The 19,718-nt window shown below is 41.2% G+C and overlaps 1 protein-coding gene across 7 annotated transcripts in view; it reads left to right on the forward strand.

Moving 5' to 3' along the window:
• Positions 1–544: 544 nt before the first annotated feature.
• Zmym2 (zinc finger MYM-type containing 2) overlaps positions 545–19,718 on the forward strand; it is a 73,173-nt gene continuing 53,999 nt past the window's right edge. For 2 of the 7 annotated variants that reach the window (XM_039093866.2, XM_039093867.2), the window contains exons 1-3: positions 830–963; positions 1,797–1,859; positions 15,390–16,246. In XM_039093866.2, coding sequence (XP_038949794.1) covers positions 15,400–16,246 — 847 coding nt within the window. In that variant the 5' untranslated portion in view covers positions 830–963; positions 1,797–1,859; positions 15,390–15,399. Of the gene's footprint in view, positions 964–1,796; positions 1,860–15,389; positions 16,247–19,718 lie in introns of all 7 variants that reach the window. The other 5 variants (XM_063274265.1, XM_063274263.1, NM_001399496.1 and 2 more) reach the window with 5 other exon arrangements.

A 19,718-nucleotide genomic window follows, 5' to 3' on the forward strand; every position in this document is an offset into this window, starting at 1 on the left:
GGTCCGCCGCAGGCACTGCCGGGCTCGCCAGTCGCCCGGGCCTTGGGGGCCTGGACAGGGAGGATGCCGGGACATCGAGGCTGCGTCTCTCCACCGGCAGAGTCGCAGGGGGCCGCGGCGACCGTCTGGAGGCCGAGGCCTGGCGTCCCGATCCCCGGCCCGCGGGAAGCCTCGACGAAGACGGCCCGCCCAAAGGCCGAAGCGCGAGGCGTACTGCGGGCAGCACCACTCGGGCTCCTGACCCGGGCAGACCCCGCGAGTGGGGGCGGGGCGGGGCGGGGGCACGGAGGGAGGGAGGGATGGAGGGAGGGAGGGATGGAGGGAGGAGGGAGGGCTGGCCCAGCCCGGGGCAGGCGGCGCAGGGGGGGGGGGGAGATGGTGGTGGTGGTGGGGAGGGCCAGCCGGCCGGAGGGCGTGGCCCACGACTGACGGACAGCCTCAGTGACTACCACACGGAGGAGAGTCCTGAAAGAAGGCCGACTGGGCCAATGGAACCTGCCCGAGGCATTCCGGGCCGCCCTCGCCGGCAGCCAATGAGCGTGCGGAGGGCGGGGCTTCCCGGGGCTCCGCCGCGCCGCCGCCTCCTCTGCCTCCTCCTCACCATCGCTAAAGCCGGGACTGGACCGAGCGGAGTTGTGCGTGTCGCCGAAGGGGGGTGGGCCGGGGGAGGGGAGGTTCGTTCCGCGGAGCTGCAGCCAGAACCGGGTGAGGCTTCTCCCCGCTGTCTTTCCTGTCGAGGGCCGCGGAGAGTGGGGGTGGCTGGGAGCAGCGCAGCCTCGGGAGGAGGAGGCGGAGGCGGGGGCGACTGGGGAGGCGGAGATGGGTGAGGGCAGCGTCGGGAGCCTCCCACGGAGCCCGGCTTAGCAGCCCGCGGCGGCCGGCGTCGCCGCTGCTGCGTCGGGGCCTCGGGGTTCGCTGGGGGCCGCGCTCATGTCCAGGGCGGCTTCGCGTGCGGCCCGAGGGGTGAGGGAGCGCGGGTGCGGCCGGGCGGGCTGGGTGAGGCGGCCGCCGGGGCGGGGGTCGTGGGGGCCTCCGGGTGCGGGCGGCGGCGGCCGGAGGTCGCGGGGTGTTTTCCTTTCTGTGCTGCGGGCGGGCGGGCCGGGGAGGGGCCCTTTGGCCCTCCCGCTTGGTGGCCGCACTCCCACCCTGTGTGCGGGACCGAGACCCCAAGTTTTCGTTGGCGAGGGGTGCCTTTTGAGTCTTGCCGAGTCCCCTTCGTCGCTGGTCTCCTCCCCAGCGCTATGCTGCGCGGTTCTTGCTCCTCACGTATTGTTTGGCTGGGTCTCTAATGGCGGACGGGGAGGCAGCGCTGCCGGTCTCGGACTGCAGGGGGGGCAAACCTCCGGCCCAGGGCAACTGCTTGGGGCAAATATGAGCAATATTAGCCCATCGTTGACATAAACTGTTCCTTACATGTAAATTGGTTCTGAGTTTGACTGGAATGACGGTGGTGGTAAGATTTGCTAGGGAGTGCAAGTCCCTTGCTGGCGTCGGGGCAATGTTTGCCCTTCCCCCTCCCTACCCCCTAGCAGGCTTGATGCCCTCAGGTCCCTTTCCCTGCAGATTGTGACTTATATATAGGTTTTGGCCCCAAATAAAATATTTCACTCCACTTGGGTAGGAGTGGGCCGTTTTGCGTGGGCTTTGGGGTAATAATAGAAGAGCCGAACCTCCTTGACCTCTTAGTCCCTTCTCTGCCTCCTTCTGGTGAAATAGGCTTGGTGCTTCTACTAGATTGGGTGTTCATCCATTTCTCTCTCTCTCTCTCTCTGTCTTTTTTTTCTCTTTTATCCCAGGACCAGAAATTTCGTTCAACCCTATCTGGTGCATCTTTGGCAGAAAGTGAGGACAACACCATTGTGAGTCCTTTGCTTCTAATTTGTTGCTTATTACAGAGGACATCGTCGGGTTATAGGGGTTCAGCTATGGGACTTGGCCCTCCTGGTTGTTCTTAAGGGGAGGAGCCTTCTCTTGGGTGGCAGTTGTTCTCGGGGAGAAGCTCCAGTGATGCCTGGGGAGGCAACTGGGAGTGGGCGCTGCTGTTTCCACCGCTGCAGACATCGCTTCTGCTGCTGCAATACCAACCTCAGCAACCAGACGACGGGTTCTGCAGCTGCTCACGTTACTGGGGGAGGAGGGGTGTCGGGAAGGAGGGCATATTTCTGGTGCCCTCTAGAGTTACAGAGTGGGAATTAATGTTATTTGGTTTGAAGTGCACGTAACCATTTTTGACATTTTTCTTGTCTATGGCTAATGGACCTTGAGTATTGAACAACCAGGGAGATCTGCTTAACTTTTTCTGTCTGATCTGAATGACAGAATTTGACCATTAAGGTGGATGTGTTTCTAGATCTTTTCATGTCTTTGGTTAAGAAAGGACACAATATCTGTTCTTTGCATCTGTTTCACCCCACCAAGTAGATGCTGCTCAGACCTGTGCGGCCTTCTACTTAGTCTTTCGTCTCTGGTGTTGACCAGTCTTCTATTAAGTCCCACTTTTTATAAATTTCTAGAAATTTATGTAATGTGTGAGTGCATGATGTGTTTGTGTTGGTGTACATGCCACAGCACCAGTGTGTAGGTCAGGACAACTTTTGGAGTGAGTTCCACCCTTCAACGTTGAGTGGGTTCTGTGGATCCAACTGAGGTGGTTAGGCTCATGTAGCAGGCGCCTCTACCGAGCTCAGCCATCTTGCCAGCCCTGTCACTTAATTTTGAGATGGAGTCTAATGTATCCCAGGGTGTCCTTGAACTTTTGTTGCATAGCCTAGAACTTTGAACTTGTGATCCCTCAACTCCCTAAATACTAGAATTACACTTGCACCCTCTTGCTAGATTTACGTGGTGCTGGGAATCAAACCCAGCTTCCTGCATGCTAGCAAGCACTTTACCAACTGTGCTACATTTCTAGACCCAGACATTACTCTTGAGCCCAGTACAGCCCGTGTTATTTGTATACTTTCAAAGGTGTGCTATAAGTATAGATGCTTATGGTTTCTTCCGATGCATTTTAATGCATGTGATTGTTTTACCTGCTTGATTGAATGTATGTGTGACATACATGTACTTGGTGGCCAAGGATGCCAGAAAAGGGTATTGGATATTGTGAGGCACTGTGTGGGTATTGGAAACCCAACCTCGTAAGAACATGTGCTTTTTAACTGCTGAGCCATCTCTCCAACCCAATGTTAAACGTTTTAAACTTGTAATTAAGTAATTTAATCCATAGGAGCACTTGGTAGTATAGCTAATATTTTTCTCTTCTGGATCCTGTTTTTATTCTGAATTTTGAAATAGGTATAGAAGGATACTGGGAAGTTTTTATAAAGCAGATTCTGAATATAAGCCGTGTGATGACAGAGGTCAGCATCAGCAGCTGTACTGAACTTTAGGATTCTCAAGTCATTGATCTCACATTTCAAACCAAGTCAAAGTAACCTTTTCCTGCTTGGGACTAGAAACATACAAAGTGCTTGAATCCTACCCAGTTCTTTCTTTTTAAAAAACAGAGAACGCTGGGTGGTGGTGATGCACACCTTTAATCCCAGCACTCAGAGGGCAGAGGCAGATCTGTGAGTTTGAGGGTAGCCTGGTCTATAGAGTGAGTTCCAGGATAGCTTGGGCTACATTGAGGAACTCTGAGGGGTCGGGGAATGACCGTAGTTAACAATTGATATTCATTCATTCATTCATTCATTCATTCATTTAATTTAGACTGAGATTATGGTCCAGGTTGGCCTTGAGTTCACTGTATAGCACATGATGTTTTTGGGTTATTTTTGCCTTTTTTCTAGTTAGTGGTGTTATGGCATGTGCCACCATGACCTGCTTCGTTTAGATTTTTTACTACCTTATTTCAACACCAATAGAGGCTGTTTGTATCAGTATAATGTTTTTGAAGCATATGTTCAGATTAGTCTGAAAATTTGAAGTAACTTTATTATTATTGAGATGAGGTTTTTGCCATATAGTTCTGGAACTCACTTTGTAGACCAAGCTGGCCCCAAATTCAGAGAGGTCCACCCGCTTCAGCCTTCCAAGTACTGGAATTGCAGGTGTCCACGTCTGTGCCTAACTTGAATATAAACTGCTAATGAATGTACAGTCCTTTTAGGAATTAAGTCATTCAGGTACTACATTTCAGGACCTTTTGTGTGGATGTTTTGTTTTTTTTGTTTTTTGTTTTTTGTTTTTTTTCTTTTTTTCGGAGCTGGGGACCAAACCCAGGGCCTTGCACTTGCTAGGCAAGCGCTCTACCACTGAGCTAAATCCCCAACCCCGTGGATGTTTTTGTTGTCCTGAATGATTTACTTATCTTCTCTCCTCCCCTTTTTCTTATATTTTTGATTATGAACCTAGCCTTTAAGAGACTGAGCCGTCTCTCTAGCCCTCCTCCCCTCTTTTTGTAGTTGTGGTTTTTATATGTTTGTTTTTTGAGACAGTCTTGGGGTGTGTGTGTGTGTGTGTGTGTGTGTGTGTGTGTGTGTGTGTGCGCGTGTGTGTAAATGTTGCCCAGCCTGGCCTAGATCTGCAGCAGTTCTGCCTCAGTCTTAGTGCCACTGGACATGGTCTGGCTGTGTCTGTTCTTTGTTACTTTGGTGGGCCACAGAAACTGACACAAGAACACTAACAGCTTGCATGGATATGAGCTTGCGGACTGTAGATTTGCATAATTGGATTTATTTTGTAGACTTATTGTTTTGCTTGTTTGAGATACAGAAGTATACAAGCAGTGTTATTGTGACAAAATAAATCTTTGGCTCTTATAACATGCTCTGGTATTACTATGACAGGAAAAAATGTCTGAAATACTATAACTGTTGTCAAAAGATGTGGTATAATTTTAATTTTGTCTCTTATGCTTTGATTTCTATTTCAGTGATAACATTAACACATAGTTTATTATGTTAAATGTCACCTATTATAAGAAATCTTAAGAATATTCACTTCTGTGTGTCTTTAGGGACTGTAATGAAAGTTCAAACTTATAATTTCTTTTTTTTCCCCCTCCCGCCTGGCTCCCAAACTTATAATTCCTTATCCTGCTGGGATTGTATGTGTGGTCCACCACAGTGGTATCTTGATACCTTAAGAGAGAGACACACAAAGGCAGACTGTCATCTGGAACAGCCCTCACTAGGAAATAGATTACCTGGACTCCATGCTTAGTGCATTTTTATTTGAATTTTACTTGATTTATTTTCTTCTTTTACTAACTGTATAGAACAAGGATTTTAGATTTGAACATACTCAAATCCAAAAGCTGTGCAGATCCTAATACATGTAATTCATAAAGTTGCCAGTGAGAAAAAATTGTTGTTGGATAAATGCGTAAGTCTGAAGTGTAAAGTTCAGAGCGGCAACTACAGTGTATTCTTTTGTAATACAATCTAGACAGTTTGTTGTATCTGGTTGGATATTTTAGTTTTGAAATAATTGACATCTTAACTTCTGTTTTTTAAACATAGAAATAGCAAGTGCATCTTCATTGGTGCCCGTGCTAAATTCATAATAAAAAGACAGTTGATCATCTTAAAGGGTGAATAAAACACACCTTTTATTTTGTTTAAAAGCATATCAGTTTAGGGGCTCAGTGATTAAGAACACTGACCATTTTTCCAGAGTTCAATTTCCAGCACACAAATGGTAGCTCACAGCCGTCTGTAACTCTGCTTCTAGAGGACCTGGCATCGTCACACAGACATATGTAGGCAAAACACCAGTGCACATAAAAGTAAAGAAATCGTTTAAAGAAGCATATCAGGTTAAAAAAATGAAGTTAAAATACTTAGCATTTTTAAAACTGCAGAATAAAATTTTTGTTCACCATTAAAAGTCCATTTTAGCATTAGAAAAGTGATTAGGTACCACAAATACTTTATCACACGGTGTGATTTGTGGTTTTGTTTGTTATTTTATTTTATTATTTTTATTAGTGTTCTATCTTTTATTAGTGTTAAATTATCTATTATTAAATTAAATTAAATTATCTATTATTTATTAGTGTTCTATCTTTCTTGCTGTGATAAAACACAGATCAAAAAAACAACTTAGACGGGGCTGGGGATTTAGCTCAGTGGTAGAGTGCTTACCTAGGAAGCGCAAGGCCCTGGGTTCGGTCCCCAGCTCCGAAAAAAAAAAAAAAAAAAGAACCAAAAAAAAAAAAAAAAAAAAAAAAAAAAACAACTTAGAGGAGGAAAGGATTTATTTGTTCTACAATTCTTTTTTTTTTTTTTTTCTTCTTTTTTTGGAGCTGGGGACCGAACCCAGGGCCTTGTGCTTGCTAGGCAAGCGCTCTACCACTGAGCTAAATCCCCAACCCCTTGTTTTACACTTCTAGGTCACAGTTTACCATGGAGGGAAATTAGGGCAGGAACTCAAGCAGGAACCAAGAAGGAATGTTGTTTGCTGGATTGTTTTTCTCCTCTCCCTCCCTCTTTTCTTCTCTCCTCGTTTCCCCTCCCCGCCCCCCAGAATTTCTTGGGACTTCAGACATTAGACCAGGCTGCACTCAAACTCAGAGACCTGCCTGCCTCTGCTTTTGGTTCCAAGTGCTGTTAAAGGCTGTGCCCTGTTCAGCTAGTTTTATACAGCCTAGGCCTCCCTGCTCAGTGATGGTGTTACCTAGAGTGGGATGGGCCTTCCCACATCAAACATGAGTCAAGACAATTCCTCACAGACATGGTACAGCACAATCTGATCTGGGCAGCTCCTCATTTGATACTTAGATGACTCCATGCTGTGTCACGTTGACAGCTGAAACTAAATAACTAGGCTACTCCATTCCTTGTCCACTTGACACACAAACATATCACTTGAAGCTATAGCATTTCAACTCTTTCCTTGTTTCTAAGATCTTGTTAAAATCATAAAATAAAATGTAGTTCAACTTTGAAAACACAGTTTTTATAAATTGCTAATACTTGAAAAGTTTAATCTTTTTAAAACTCCAAAGTCTTTCAACTGTGGGCTCTATAAAATTCTTTTTTTTTTTTTTTTTTTTTTTTTTCTTTTTTTTCGGAGCTGGGGACCGAACCCAGGGCCTTGCGCTTACTAGGCAAGCGCTCTACCACTGAGCTAATTCCCCAACCCCTCTATAAAATTCAAAACCAGTAATATCCTTATTCTCAGTGGGAAGAACTGGGCATATTTATACTCAGATCAACGCAAACCCAAAACCGAGCAGTATAAATCCAAGTTCTGAAGCTCAGTGTCTGGCATCTTGGACTCAGTCAACCTCTGGGCCCCAAAGGGCTTGGCAGCTCACCCCTTTAGCTGCACTGTCCACAGCACATACAACTTGTCTTTTAGGGTCAGCCCAACTCTGCTTCACACCTGCTATTCTCACATCTTAGTTCCTCAGTGCAAGTGCGACTGCACTCTCATCAATGGCTTCTGGCCTTTATTGACTCTGACTCTGCCAGATGGTGTCAGGCCTCAGCCACTTTCTATGAACCTCTCAGTCCTGCAACTTTATGCCTTCAGAACCAGTGCAAGGTGGACTGATTCTTATGAGTTGCCTAGTTTTGCTCACCAGTAGAATGATAAAGCCTTGGTGTCGTCGTGTGGCGTCTACACTGGAGAAATAACCACCTTGAAGAGTTCGCCTTAGTGATACTGACCTCTTATTCATCACTAATGATTATTCAGTCCTCACTGGATCAGAAACCACAGAATGATAATTCAAAATGCAGCACAAACAATTCTGTTGGGAGTCTTTGCTTCCCTCTGAGAAACCAGATAAGCCAATTTTTAGCATTTTTACCTTCCAAGCTCCATTATAGCCCATTTACTAAGCAGTGGTTTGCAATGATTCTCCAACTCAAAGTTTGAAAATTCTCCACAATTCTCTAGCCAAATAGTCCAAAAGCATGAAATGCTTATGGTCAGGTTCCCTGTAGCTACAGCCTCACTCCTGATACCCGACTCAGTTCTGTTTTGCCTTTTTGTTGATTGTTGCTGTGAGCAATTTTGAAGAAGAAAGGATTCGTTTGGCTTATACTTTGAAGGATACATCCCATTGTTGAGGGAAGTCGGGGCACAAACTGGAAGCAGAAACCACAGAAGAACACTCTTCCCTTGGTCAATCTCTGGCTTACTCACACGCTCATGTTTATCTAGTTTTCTTTTCTCTTGGTTTTTCAAGATGGTTTCTTTGTGTTGGCTTTGACTTTCATAGAATTCACTATGCCTTGAACTTACAGAGGTCTGCCTGCCTCTGCCTCCAGAGTGCTAGGATTACAGGCGTCTGTACCACTGTCAGCCATCTAGTTTTCTTACACAGTCTAGGCTCACCTGGACCAGAGATGATGTGTTGCTGCCCATGCTGGGCTGGACCCTCCCATATCATTCCTCAGTCAAGACAAGACATGGCACAGACCAAATTGATTTGAACAGTTACTCAGCTGCGACTGTCCCTTAGATTTTTTTTCTTTTTTTTTCTTTTTTTCTTTTTTTCGGAGCTGGGGACCGAACCCAGGACCTTGCGCTTGCTAGGCAAGCGCTCTGCCACTGAGCTAAATCTCCAACCCTGACTCTCCCTTAGATTACTCTAGACTATGTCACATTGGCAGCTGAGATTGACTAGGATACAGGGTATCATTATGTCCGTATTGGCCTCAGCCTCCTTGCTAAGTACTGGGGTTGCAGGAGCTTGTTAGCTTGCCTGACTAGAATTTTTCTATTTTAAGTTCCTAACAGTCCATTAAAAATTAGAAGAAATAACTTCTACTCTTGGCTAAGAACAAACCTTTCTTTGTGGCTATAATTGTGTGTGTCGTATGTATGTACATGTACATTTGGTTGTGTGTGTATGTCAAAGGTTGGTGTTGGGTGTCTTCCCAATTGTTCTTTATAGGTTTTGAGGCAGTTTTTCTTTTCAGTGTTTCTTGGGTAGGTGGTGGTTGCTTAAATTTAGTGTGAGATCTTTGTAAGAGGTATTAGCTGGATGTGGTGGTGCTTACGTTTAATTCCAGAACGCAAAGGCAGAGGCGGTGAATTCTCAGTGAATTCAATGCCAGCTTGCTGTACATGAGTTTCAGGCTAGCCAAGAATACATAGTGAGGTCATGTGTTCAAATAAATAAATTAAAAACAAAAAGATAGTATCATGGGTGGAGAGATGACTCAGTGGTTAAGGACTTTTCCTACTCTTTCAGAGGACCATACATAGTATAATGTAAAAGTATTAATTAAGCCTTTTTATCTTTGTCAGTATAATAAAATAGGTGTTCTTTAGAATCTAAATTTGTATTTACTTAATACAAGTAGTTCTTTTCTTCTTGGTAGCTTTTTTTTTTAAGTAATTTTTTTTTAAAAAATTACTGTTTTATTATTTTATATGTATGGTTATTTTGTCTGCCTGTTTGTAAACTTTGTGTCTGGCCAGAAGAGGGTGTCTGATTCTCTGAGAGTGGAGAGTTACAGATGTGTGTATTACCCTTGTGGGTGCTGGTAATAGAATCTAGATCCTGTGGAAGAGCAGCCCAGTGTTCATAACTGATGCTTATTTTCAACTGTTCAGATTCACTTTTAACAGAAAAGTACTTTTGGTCCCTATTTCCTGACATACTGCTCCTGAATCATTTATGAATCTCAAATGATGATACCTGTGCTAACGAGGTTTTTCTGATGGCTGGCAGTCCTGGTAGTTTCAGAATATGGATAGGGCAAGGGACTGGTAATTTGAAAGACCGGGGTATAAGAGAGTTGGGAGAAACAGTTAACTTTATCATCAGTGTTCACAGGCTTCTTTTATAAAAAGCTAAAAGAAAAGGTTCAGGGAGCTTTTGGATAGATGAACTTTTAGGGAGCCCTGGAGGATGGCACCCTAGAAGGGGCATGGGGCTCTTTTGTTCTTTCTTATTTTCCAGATCTTTTCTCTAGTCTTTAAAATACTATTTATACAAAGTAAACTGTTAAGTGTAAATCCCAAATTAAGTTTTATGGATAGCTTTAGCAAAATTTGGACCTAACTTGAGGACTCCCAGTTTAGAGTTGATTAATGAAAAACATGGTAAAACAACCCTGCGGCTTGCAATCTGAATTGGAAGATACATGAGTCCTCAACCCATGGATCTGATGTCTTTAGATAGAAGGCATCAGAATAAGCTGAATCAGAAGGTATCTTGCTGGTATTAGGGGAAGCCCTCTACAGTTGGTTATAGATTTTCTGTACTAATTTTTTAGTGGGAGTATTGGAGAAACTTTAATATATGTTTTTCCCCCTAATTGGCCATTCTGTTGCCCCCATATAGTTACTTGTCTTTCATTTTTTTCCTTTAAAAATTTGTGACATTTAAAAATACTTATTATTAACATTTTTTAAGTTTATTTTTATTTTATGTGTATCAATGTTTTGCCTACATGTATCTATGTGTACCATGTGTGTGCTTGGTGTACACATATACATAACACAGAATGCATGTGTACACCTATCATAATATAATTTTTAAAATGTCATTGAAGATTCTTCATTCCTTCATCCTTTTTTTCCTCTCAAGACAGGATATGTCTGTGTAGCCCTGATGGTCCTAAAACTTGCTCTGTAGACCAGGCTGATCTTGAACTTGAGATCCTCTTGCCTCTCTCCCTCCAGAAGTATTGGAACTTCTGAGCTGTGACTTATGCTGCCTAAGGGTGAACTACAGGTGTGGGATACTACACACCAGGTTAATGTGGGATTAGAGTCAAGGTTTTAGCTATGTGAGAACCCTAACTAGCTGAGCTATATCTTTTTTCTTTGGTAAAAAAAAATTTTTAATAGCTACATTATTTTACATTTCCAACAGTGCTAAGGAGATGTGGTTTTTATTCTTTTCAGTAATTAAAAAAGTTACATGTATTTTAATATGTGGTAAGCATTATGGAATATTTTCCAGGACATACTCTGTGTAGAATAGAAAGCTTGCACATTTACTTAATGGTAGTTTTTCTAAGAAATGACAGCTGACTTGTAATGGATATGATTCTCTCCTTCTACTAGGAGAATCAGGGACTAATTTCAGGTGGTCAGGCTTGTCACTAAGCAGGAGCAAGTACCATTTTGGTGGTTCCTTTGGATTTTTTTTTTTTTTCTTTGAGACATACAAAATGTAGCTCAGGCTGACCTGAAATTCTCACTTTGTCTCCAGCACTCTGAGATTACAGATAGCAGGCCATTGAGTTGAGATTTCTTGGTTTCCCATACATTACGCAATGACTGATAATGGACCATCTTTTGATTTGGTTATGGGTCATTTGTGTGTCTTCTGGCAGAGTGTTTTATTTAAGTGCACTGTTCATGTTAGAAAATTGTGTTGGGTGTTGTTGACGTTCCTACACCTACTTTCCTACCAGTCCTTGTTGATTGTTGATTTGCAGGTATTTTCTCTGTGCATTGTCTTTATTTCTTTGGTAATATTCTTTGCACAAATATTGTGAATCTTTTTCTTACCTGTTTGGTGTCATCCAGAATGACAAATCCAGAGGCATGGAATTTTCTCTGAGTTTTTAGTTGACTTCTATTTAGATCTTGCTTCTTTTTGAGATTTATTTATATATTGTATATGGTATAAATGAAGGACCAGTTTTTTGAGTTTTTCCCCCTTCAGGTCATCTTTCTGTTTTTTTGTTTTCATATATGAAAGAAAGCACAGGACTGGCTGTAAAAGTAACTTTTATTCTCCTGCAGTAACTGTTGTCTTGGAAGCTTCTAGCCTCTGTGTGATCTAATCTAGGCGTAGAATTTCCAGAATTATTGCTGCATAAGCTCACCTTTTCTAACTTTTTCTGAACTCTGGCTTGCTGGTTCAATTCAGCTGTTTGGGTTTAAATTCTTTTCCAAGCTGACTGATTCAATTTGGCTTCTTTCTCTTGGCTTCTGAATTTCTATGCTTAGCTTCATACTAACTTTGTTAATATGTCCTAATCTTCTGGCTTCTTATTCTAGCTTGTTCTCTGTCTTTCTGCAATTTGTCTCTGTATAACTATCCTCCATCTTTCTCTGTACTGCTCCTAAAAGAGCTTCCCTTTTCTCTATCTCATGAGAGTTGGGCGTATCCTAGTCTGTCAAATGTTTCTCTGATTTGTCTGCCGCTCAAGTAGACATCACTTTCTGACATGGGTGCTTTCTTCTACAAACTAACTTTGCCTTCATTGTTTGTTATTGAAAGTGCGTACTGACATCATCACCATCACCACCAGCACCAGCATCAGCATCATCATCATTGTTTTTTTTTTTTTTTAAAGGTTTATTTATTTCATGTATATGAGTACACTGTAGCTGTCTTCAGACACACCAGAAGAAGGCATTGGATCCCATTACAGATGGTTGTGAGCCACCATGTGGTTGCTGGGAATTGAACTCAGGACCTCTGGAAGAGCAATCGGTGCTCTTAACTGCTGAGCCATCTCTCTACCTCCCCTGTCTCCAATTTATTTTTTGCTGAGCTATTTCTGATTACTGACTTAATCAACTTTGCCTCTTTTTAGGTCTGCTCAGATTTCATAGTCTTCCTTTGTGTGAAGTTTAAGGATTTTTTTTCATTTTATTTTTGTTATCCAGTTTGGCATATGATGAATTGCTTGAGTTATTCTTTAAAAATTCTATTTCTGTAAAGTTAGTAGTAACACCCATTTTTATTTCCCATCTTAGTAATTTGATGCTTTTCCCCTCTCTTAAATAGATAAGTACTTTTTTTTTTCCTTTTTTTTCGGAGCTGGGGACCGAACCCAGGGCCTTGCGCTTGCTAGGCAAGTGCTCTACCACGGAGCTAAATCCCCAACCCCTAGATAGTACTTTTTAAGTATGGTTTACTTCCCTTTCTAAAGAGTCAACCTTTGCTTTTTTTTTTGTATTTTAATTTTTATTTATTTTTGCAGTACTTTTTTTTTTAATTATTTCCTTCCCTTATGAATTTAGGCTTATGTGCTTCCTTTTTCTTTGTTCTTATTGATTTGAGAGGATTTTTCTTTTCTTCATTTGTTCATTCTTGTTTGTTCATGTACTCCAGTCTGGCCTCAAATCCATTGCATAGCCAAGATGCCCTTGGAGCCCTACCTCTGCTCTGCAGTGCTTGGACCACAGACATGTGATAGTGGACCTGGTTTTTGTGGTGCTGAAGATAGAGCCTGGGTTTCCTGAATGCTAAACAAGCACTCATACATCTCTCTCTGATCCTTGTTTTGATGGATATTATTTCTAGAATAGTGCTGTGATAATAAAAGATTATTCTTGTCATTCTTTAATGATTGTTTAAATATATTTTATTATATTTGATATTTTGTTGATATATTAATATTTTGTGACTCATTTTTCTATTAGAAATTACTAATTTTAAATTGATTATATTAATTGAGAACTATAGTAAATACAACAAACAGATTAGCCGGTACTCTTGTTATAGAAAATTTATCTTAGCCTCCTATGATTCCTTTATGGAACTTATAAAATTTTTAGGTAAACACATTCTAAATGTTCTTTATTTCTTCTTTTTTTAAATTTGAGACAGGCTTTCACTCTGTTAGGCTTATAAGTGAGAAGATAATGATAATTTGCTTTTATTTTGAGACAAGGTTTCTGTGACGCTAATGCTGGACTTAAACTTGAATTTCATAAAGCTAAGCAAGTTATAGACAATTGTTAGTCAAATATGAGTGGTAGTAAGTTGCCTATAATTAAGTCATCTCCTGCTATGGTTCATAAAGGAATAAAACATTCGTATATCTTTTAAACCTGAATTGTCCTTAACAAGAAATTTAAGCTGATGGGAAAATAGACAAGAGTCACAAGCTGAAGTCTCCTGGTATATAACTTTGCTTATTCTGACACAAAAGAGGTAGAATAACATTTAGAATGAAGATCTTCCATTCACAAAGTCAGGGGATGACTTATGAATGCTCAGTTAGTGGGAACGTTCAAGTTTACCTGTGAATGAATAGTCGATGTATTTCCACTGTAAAGCTATTGGCACTGCTGAACACTCTTACTACAGTCAGCTCTCACTGTAAACCTTTTGATTTCCCCACCAGTTAATGTTATTTAATTCATACTTTTAAACTGTGTTTTGGAATAAAGTTTCTGACCATCAATTACACATTTTTCTGTTCTTACCTCTTTCTCATATTATTGGTTGATTGTGTTTTGGAGACAGAGGTTATCTGTGTCGCCTTAGCCATAATGGAACTAGCCTTACAGACCAGGGTAACCTCAAACTGCAAGGCCCTATCTGAGACATAAAAGCCAAGGATTTCTCCAATCTACCAATAAATTCAGCTTAAAAAATGAAAATCATGTGATATAAAACTTAGGAAAATGATAAACGGTGAGCACATTCTCTACCCCTGTCACCCATTAGTTTAAGTGCTCATTACATTTATGTCCTCCATCCTATTCGCTCTTTGTCCTCTATGACTTTAAGCCAGGCCTTTACGATTCATATAACCAGGGGTGAGTGATGGCTCAGGTGAGGAAATGCCTGCTGCGAGCGAGCGCGTGCAGGTGTGAGGACCTGGATTTGAGCACCTACAGAGGAAACTGTGTGTGCATGTCATCCTAGCAAGGGAAAGGTAGACACAGCAGGATCTTTAGTACTTGTTAACCAGTCAGTCTGACAGAGTGGTGAGCACTGTTAGTTAAGTGAGAGATTTAACATTGAGGTGAAAAGTATCCGAGAGAGACTCAGTGGTTAAGACTGCTTCCTTCTTCAGAGGACTTGAGTTTGCAGAGGACTTGAGTTTGTTCCTTGCGCTCATGCTGAACAGCTTACAACTGCCTGTTACTCCTGTCAGCTCCAGGGTATCTGATGCCTTCTTTTAGCCTCTGCGTAACTGCACATGTGTGGCATACATTCAGTATACATACCCATAAATAAAAATAAACGTTAATTAAAAAAAAGTAAGGTAAAGAAAAATCTGCCCTGGGATCAGATCAAGGCATCAGTAGTACTAAGCTTCCTTTGGAAGCCCTAGGACTTGCCAACCATTGTAGATTGGGTGGCTGTGAAAAGCTAGTAAAAGATTTCTGAATGTTCATGGACCAAAGAGTCAGTGAGTTCCAGGTAAAGATTCTATCTGGAAAGAAATAGAAAGGAAGATACCTGATGTCCCTCGCCCCTTGCTTTCATATTATCATGTCAGTTTTGGAGTTTCTGTTGACCGTTAACTATTTACATTTTGAGTAAACTTTATGGATTAAATAGTGTATCTCTTGAAAGTGGTAGTGGAAGTGTAGTACACATGACTACTGAAAATTGGCTATGTTCCTTGTTACCCTGCATGTAGCTATATGGATATGTAAACTACAAAATGTTAGAGACCACAGAAGATCCTGCTGGCATCTTATAGCAGAAAATAAATTCATCTTTAAAAATAAAGTCACTCTTATTTTTATTCTTTCATTTCTCTGAACAGGTTCTTTGGCATGGACACAAGTTCAGTGGGAACATTAGAACTGACTGATCAAAGTCCCGTTTTATTAGGAAGCACAGCCATGGCAACTAGTCTCACGAACGTAGGAAATTCATTTAGTGGCCCACCTAATCCTTTAGTGTCTAGATCTAGTAAGTTCCAGAATTCATCAGTGGAAGATGATGATGATGTTGTTTTTATTGAACCCGTACAACCTCCTCCATCTTCTGCACCTTTGGTTGCTGATCAAAGACCCATAACATTTACATCTTCAAAAAATGAAGAACTACAAGGAAATGATCCCAAAATTCTTCCTTCATCGAAAGAGTTGGCTCCACAAAAGGGCAGTGTAAGTGAGACAATTGTTATTGATGATGAAGAGGACATGGAAACAAATCAAGGGCAGGAGAAGAATTCCTCAAATTTTATTGAAAGGAGACCTTCTGAAACTAAAAACAGAACGAATGATGTGGATTTCTCTAGTTCCACGTTTTCAAGAAGTAAAGTAAATGCAGGAATGAGTAATAGTGGTATTACCACAGAACCAGACTCTGAAATTCAGATTGCTAACGTCACAACCTTAGAAACAGGCGTAAGCTCTGTGAGTGACGGCCAGCTGGAAAGTACTGATGGGAGAGATATGAACTTAATGATTACTCATGTAACTTCACTGCATAACACCAGCCTGGGAGACAGCTCTAATGGACTGCAGTCCAGCAACTTTGGTGTGAATATACAGACGTACACCCCCTCTCTGACATCACAGACCAAGACTGGAGTGGGACCGTTTAATCCTGGTAGGATGAATGTTGCAGGAGATGTATTTCAGAATGGAGAGTCTGCACCTCATCATAATCCTGGTAAGAAGTGATACTTTGCTTCATAAAGATGAATTTACTGTTTTGTTAGATACTTTTCATTGAAATAAAAGTGTTGTTTAGTGGCCTCATATAGAAACTGTTTTAATTTTGTTAATATTAAAGTTTGGAATGTTAATGAATTGTAAAATATATAATTGTAAAGTAGAATATTAGTCCGATTTTATTTAATGAATTAAAAATTCTGCATAAACTTAGCATATTTTTATAGGTTGATTTTTGCTAATATAATATGTAAATTAGAACAAAAGGATTAATAACATACTTAAAAACATTGTATATTGTTCTCTTTCTGCATGTTTTTCATGTTTTTATTAAGAATTGACTAAGGTTTTTTTTTTTTTTAATTTCCTACCCTACCCCCCACCCCAGCCTGAGGACCAAACTCAGGGCCTTGCGCTTGCTAGGCAAGCGCTCTACCGCTGAGCTAAATCCCCAACCCCTATTTCCTATCTTTTGAAGAAAGCAAAACACAGTTTTAATTTTTAGATTATTCTAAGGGATGATTGACATATAAAAACTGTACATGTTTACTACATTCAACTCATTGACTTTGAGGTCCTTGTGCTTTGTTTGCTTGCTATTTTCTTTGTTCTTTGAGATAGGGCCTCACTTGGTAGCATTGACTGGCCTGGAACTTGCTGTGTAAACCAGGGTGACCTTGGACTCAGAGATCTACTTGCCTCTAAGTGCTGGGATTAAAAGGCATGTAGCAACACGCATGCCTTGCTTTGATTGCTCATTTAGTGTTATTTTTTATTTATTTTACATTTTCCAGTGATTTTAATAAGTACTTTATTATTTATCAAAGTTGGTATATTTTCCTTTTCTTTTAAAATTTTTTCTGATACAGGGTTTCTCTACATCCGTGATTGTCCTGGAACTGACTCTGTAGACCAGGCTGGCCTCAAACTCAGATCTGCCAGCCTGGCCTCTGCCTCTGCCTCCTAAGTGCTGGGACTAAAGGCTGGTGTCACCACTGCCTGGCTATGTTGGAATATTTTTTGACTATTGGAAGTTCCCTTTTTTTGTAAGCTTCTTTGCTCTCTGCTTAGCTGGGTGTAATGGCACATGCCTGTAGCCTTTCAGAGATGAAGGCAGAAGGATGAGGAATTCAAAGCCAGCCTCTGCTCTACATAGCACATTTGAGGGCATCTTAGGCTACAGTGAGACTCTATAAAAGGTCTCTCCTCAAATAAAACTGGCCTTTTCACAAACACTGTGTCTGTTCCTCTTCTCTGCATGAAGATATGTCTTCTACCTCAGTTTCTATGTGTTTATCTCCACTTCATTATTTAGTCTCATTAGCAATTTTAGCACCTAGAAAGTGTGTAAAATTAATGTGGGATCACCAAAATGTCGTTGATATGCACTGTTCCTTGATATATATGAGGTTTAAAAACCACTTTACTCACTGACTGTGTATGAGTATTCGCCTTTGTGTATATATCTGCACCATGAGCTTGGGGAGGCCAAAGAGGGACTAGAACTCCTGGCACTGGAATTACAGACGTCTGTGTGAGAGCCTCCAAGTAGGTGCTGGGGATCTAACAGGAGTCGGAAATGGCAGCTGGTTACTCAACCTATAAGCCTGTTATTTTTGTTTATTTACTTCAACATTAGTCTCTGATTAGTGGAGAACATTTGGGAAATGCATAATTAAGAATGAAGGATAGGGGCTGGAGGAATGGCTCAGTGGTTAAGAGTGCTGGCCGCTCTTCCAGAGGACCCTGGTTCAATTCCCAGCACCTACATGGCAGCTCATAGCTATCTGCAACTCCAGTTTTAGGTTATCTGGTACCCTTACACAAACATAAATGGAGGCAAAACACTAATGCATATAAAGAGAAATAAATACATAATTTAAGAAGAGAATAAGGGTCAATACCCTTATTTTTATTAATGGAAGATGATAATTGCTATCAGTGTTGTTGGTAGTTATCTTTAGTAAGTCCTGTTTCTGTTTCTCTTAATTTAGCCTAGTTGAAACATAGCTCTGTATAATGTAGTTTTATGTTTTTAAAGATAAATTATTTAGATTTGCTTTATTTTATGAGTGTTTTGCCTAATCCATAGTAGAGACTGGACTTTTGAAACCTCAAAGCCCACCCCTAATGACACACTTACTCCAACAAGGGCCATACCTACTCCAGCAGGGCCACATTTACTAATTTTTCTAATCCTTTTCAAATAGTGCCACTTCCTGTGACCAAGCATTCACACATATGAACCTTTTGGGTGCATACTTAGTCCATCAGCATAATGTCTACATATGCATGTCTAGGCCAGTGGTCATTGTTGGCTGTGTTCTTCAACCACTTCTTTATTTTTAGGCAGGGTTTCTGAATGAACCTGAAACATATGGGTTTGACTTGACTGGCTGGCCAGCAAGCACTAGGGACCTCCCTGTTTCTGCCTCCTCTTTACTGGAATTCACTGTATCTGTTGGGTTCACTGTACCTGTTAGGTTTTTGGTTTATTTTTTAATGTGTGTTCTAGGTGATGAAACTCTGGTTCTTATTTTTCCATGTAGAGTGCTTACCCAGATCTTTGTTATTTATTTATTTTTTTGAGACAGAGTTTTATGTAGCCCAGTTCAGTATGGAACTAAAGATGACCTTGAATTACCAATCGTTTTTTGCTTTTACCTTCTGAGTGGATCACAGGCATGTGCCACCACCATGTCCAGTTGTTTTTTTTTTTTTTTTAATTAAATACTTTTCTCCTCCATGACATATATTTAGGAAAAGCCTTAAATATAAATAAAAATTTTCTTCTCTCTTTTATGTATGTGTATTTACAGTCATGCTGTCTTGGTTACTTTTATATTGCTGTGATAAAACACCAAGACCAAAAGCAGGAAGTGGGAGGAAAGGTTTATTTCAGCCAACATGTCCTGACCACAGGCCTTCATACTGAATGGAAGGACAGAAAGCCAGCCTAGAGTGTGGAGGCAGCAGCTGCTGCAGAGACCTTACAGTGTGTTGCTTACTGACTCACTCTCCTGTTTGCTAGGCTGTGTCCAGCTTATGTAAAGCTAGCCTGGGCACAGCCAAACCTTATAGGAGTCAGTATCTCCGTCTTGTAGGTCCTGGGGCTTGTTGACAAGTGCCTTTACCTGCTGAGCCATCTCACTTCCTCGTGCTTAGGTCTTTGCAGTGTTCCGGATCAGCTCGTTACACAGACTCTGCTGAGCCATATACCCAGGTTGAGAATTTTTGATTTATGACATATATTGCTATATGTTTTCCAGACCATTTTTAAAAATTTATATTGCCACCAGGTAAATATTAGTATGTTTTTCATTGTAGCTTTTTTTAGTTTATATAAATGTAGTCAGAGTTAGTTTGTCCTCAATGTTAGTTTTAGAATAGCTGTTTTTCTAATCATTATAAGTATGTCAACAGTATTGATATGAAAAAGCAAATGGCATTGTCACCATTAAGAGGAATCA

The sequence above is a fragment of the Rattus norvegicus genome, chromosome 15, assembly GCF_036323735.1.
Source record: "Rattus norvegicus strain BN/NHsdMcwi chromosome 15, GRCr8, whole genome shotgun sequence".
In the NCBI taxonomy this organism is placed as follows: domain Eukaryota; kingdom Metazoa; phylum Chordata; class Mammalia; order Rodentia; family Muridae; genus Rattus; species Rattus norvegicus.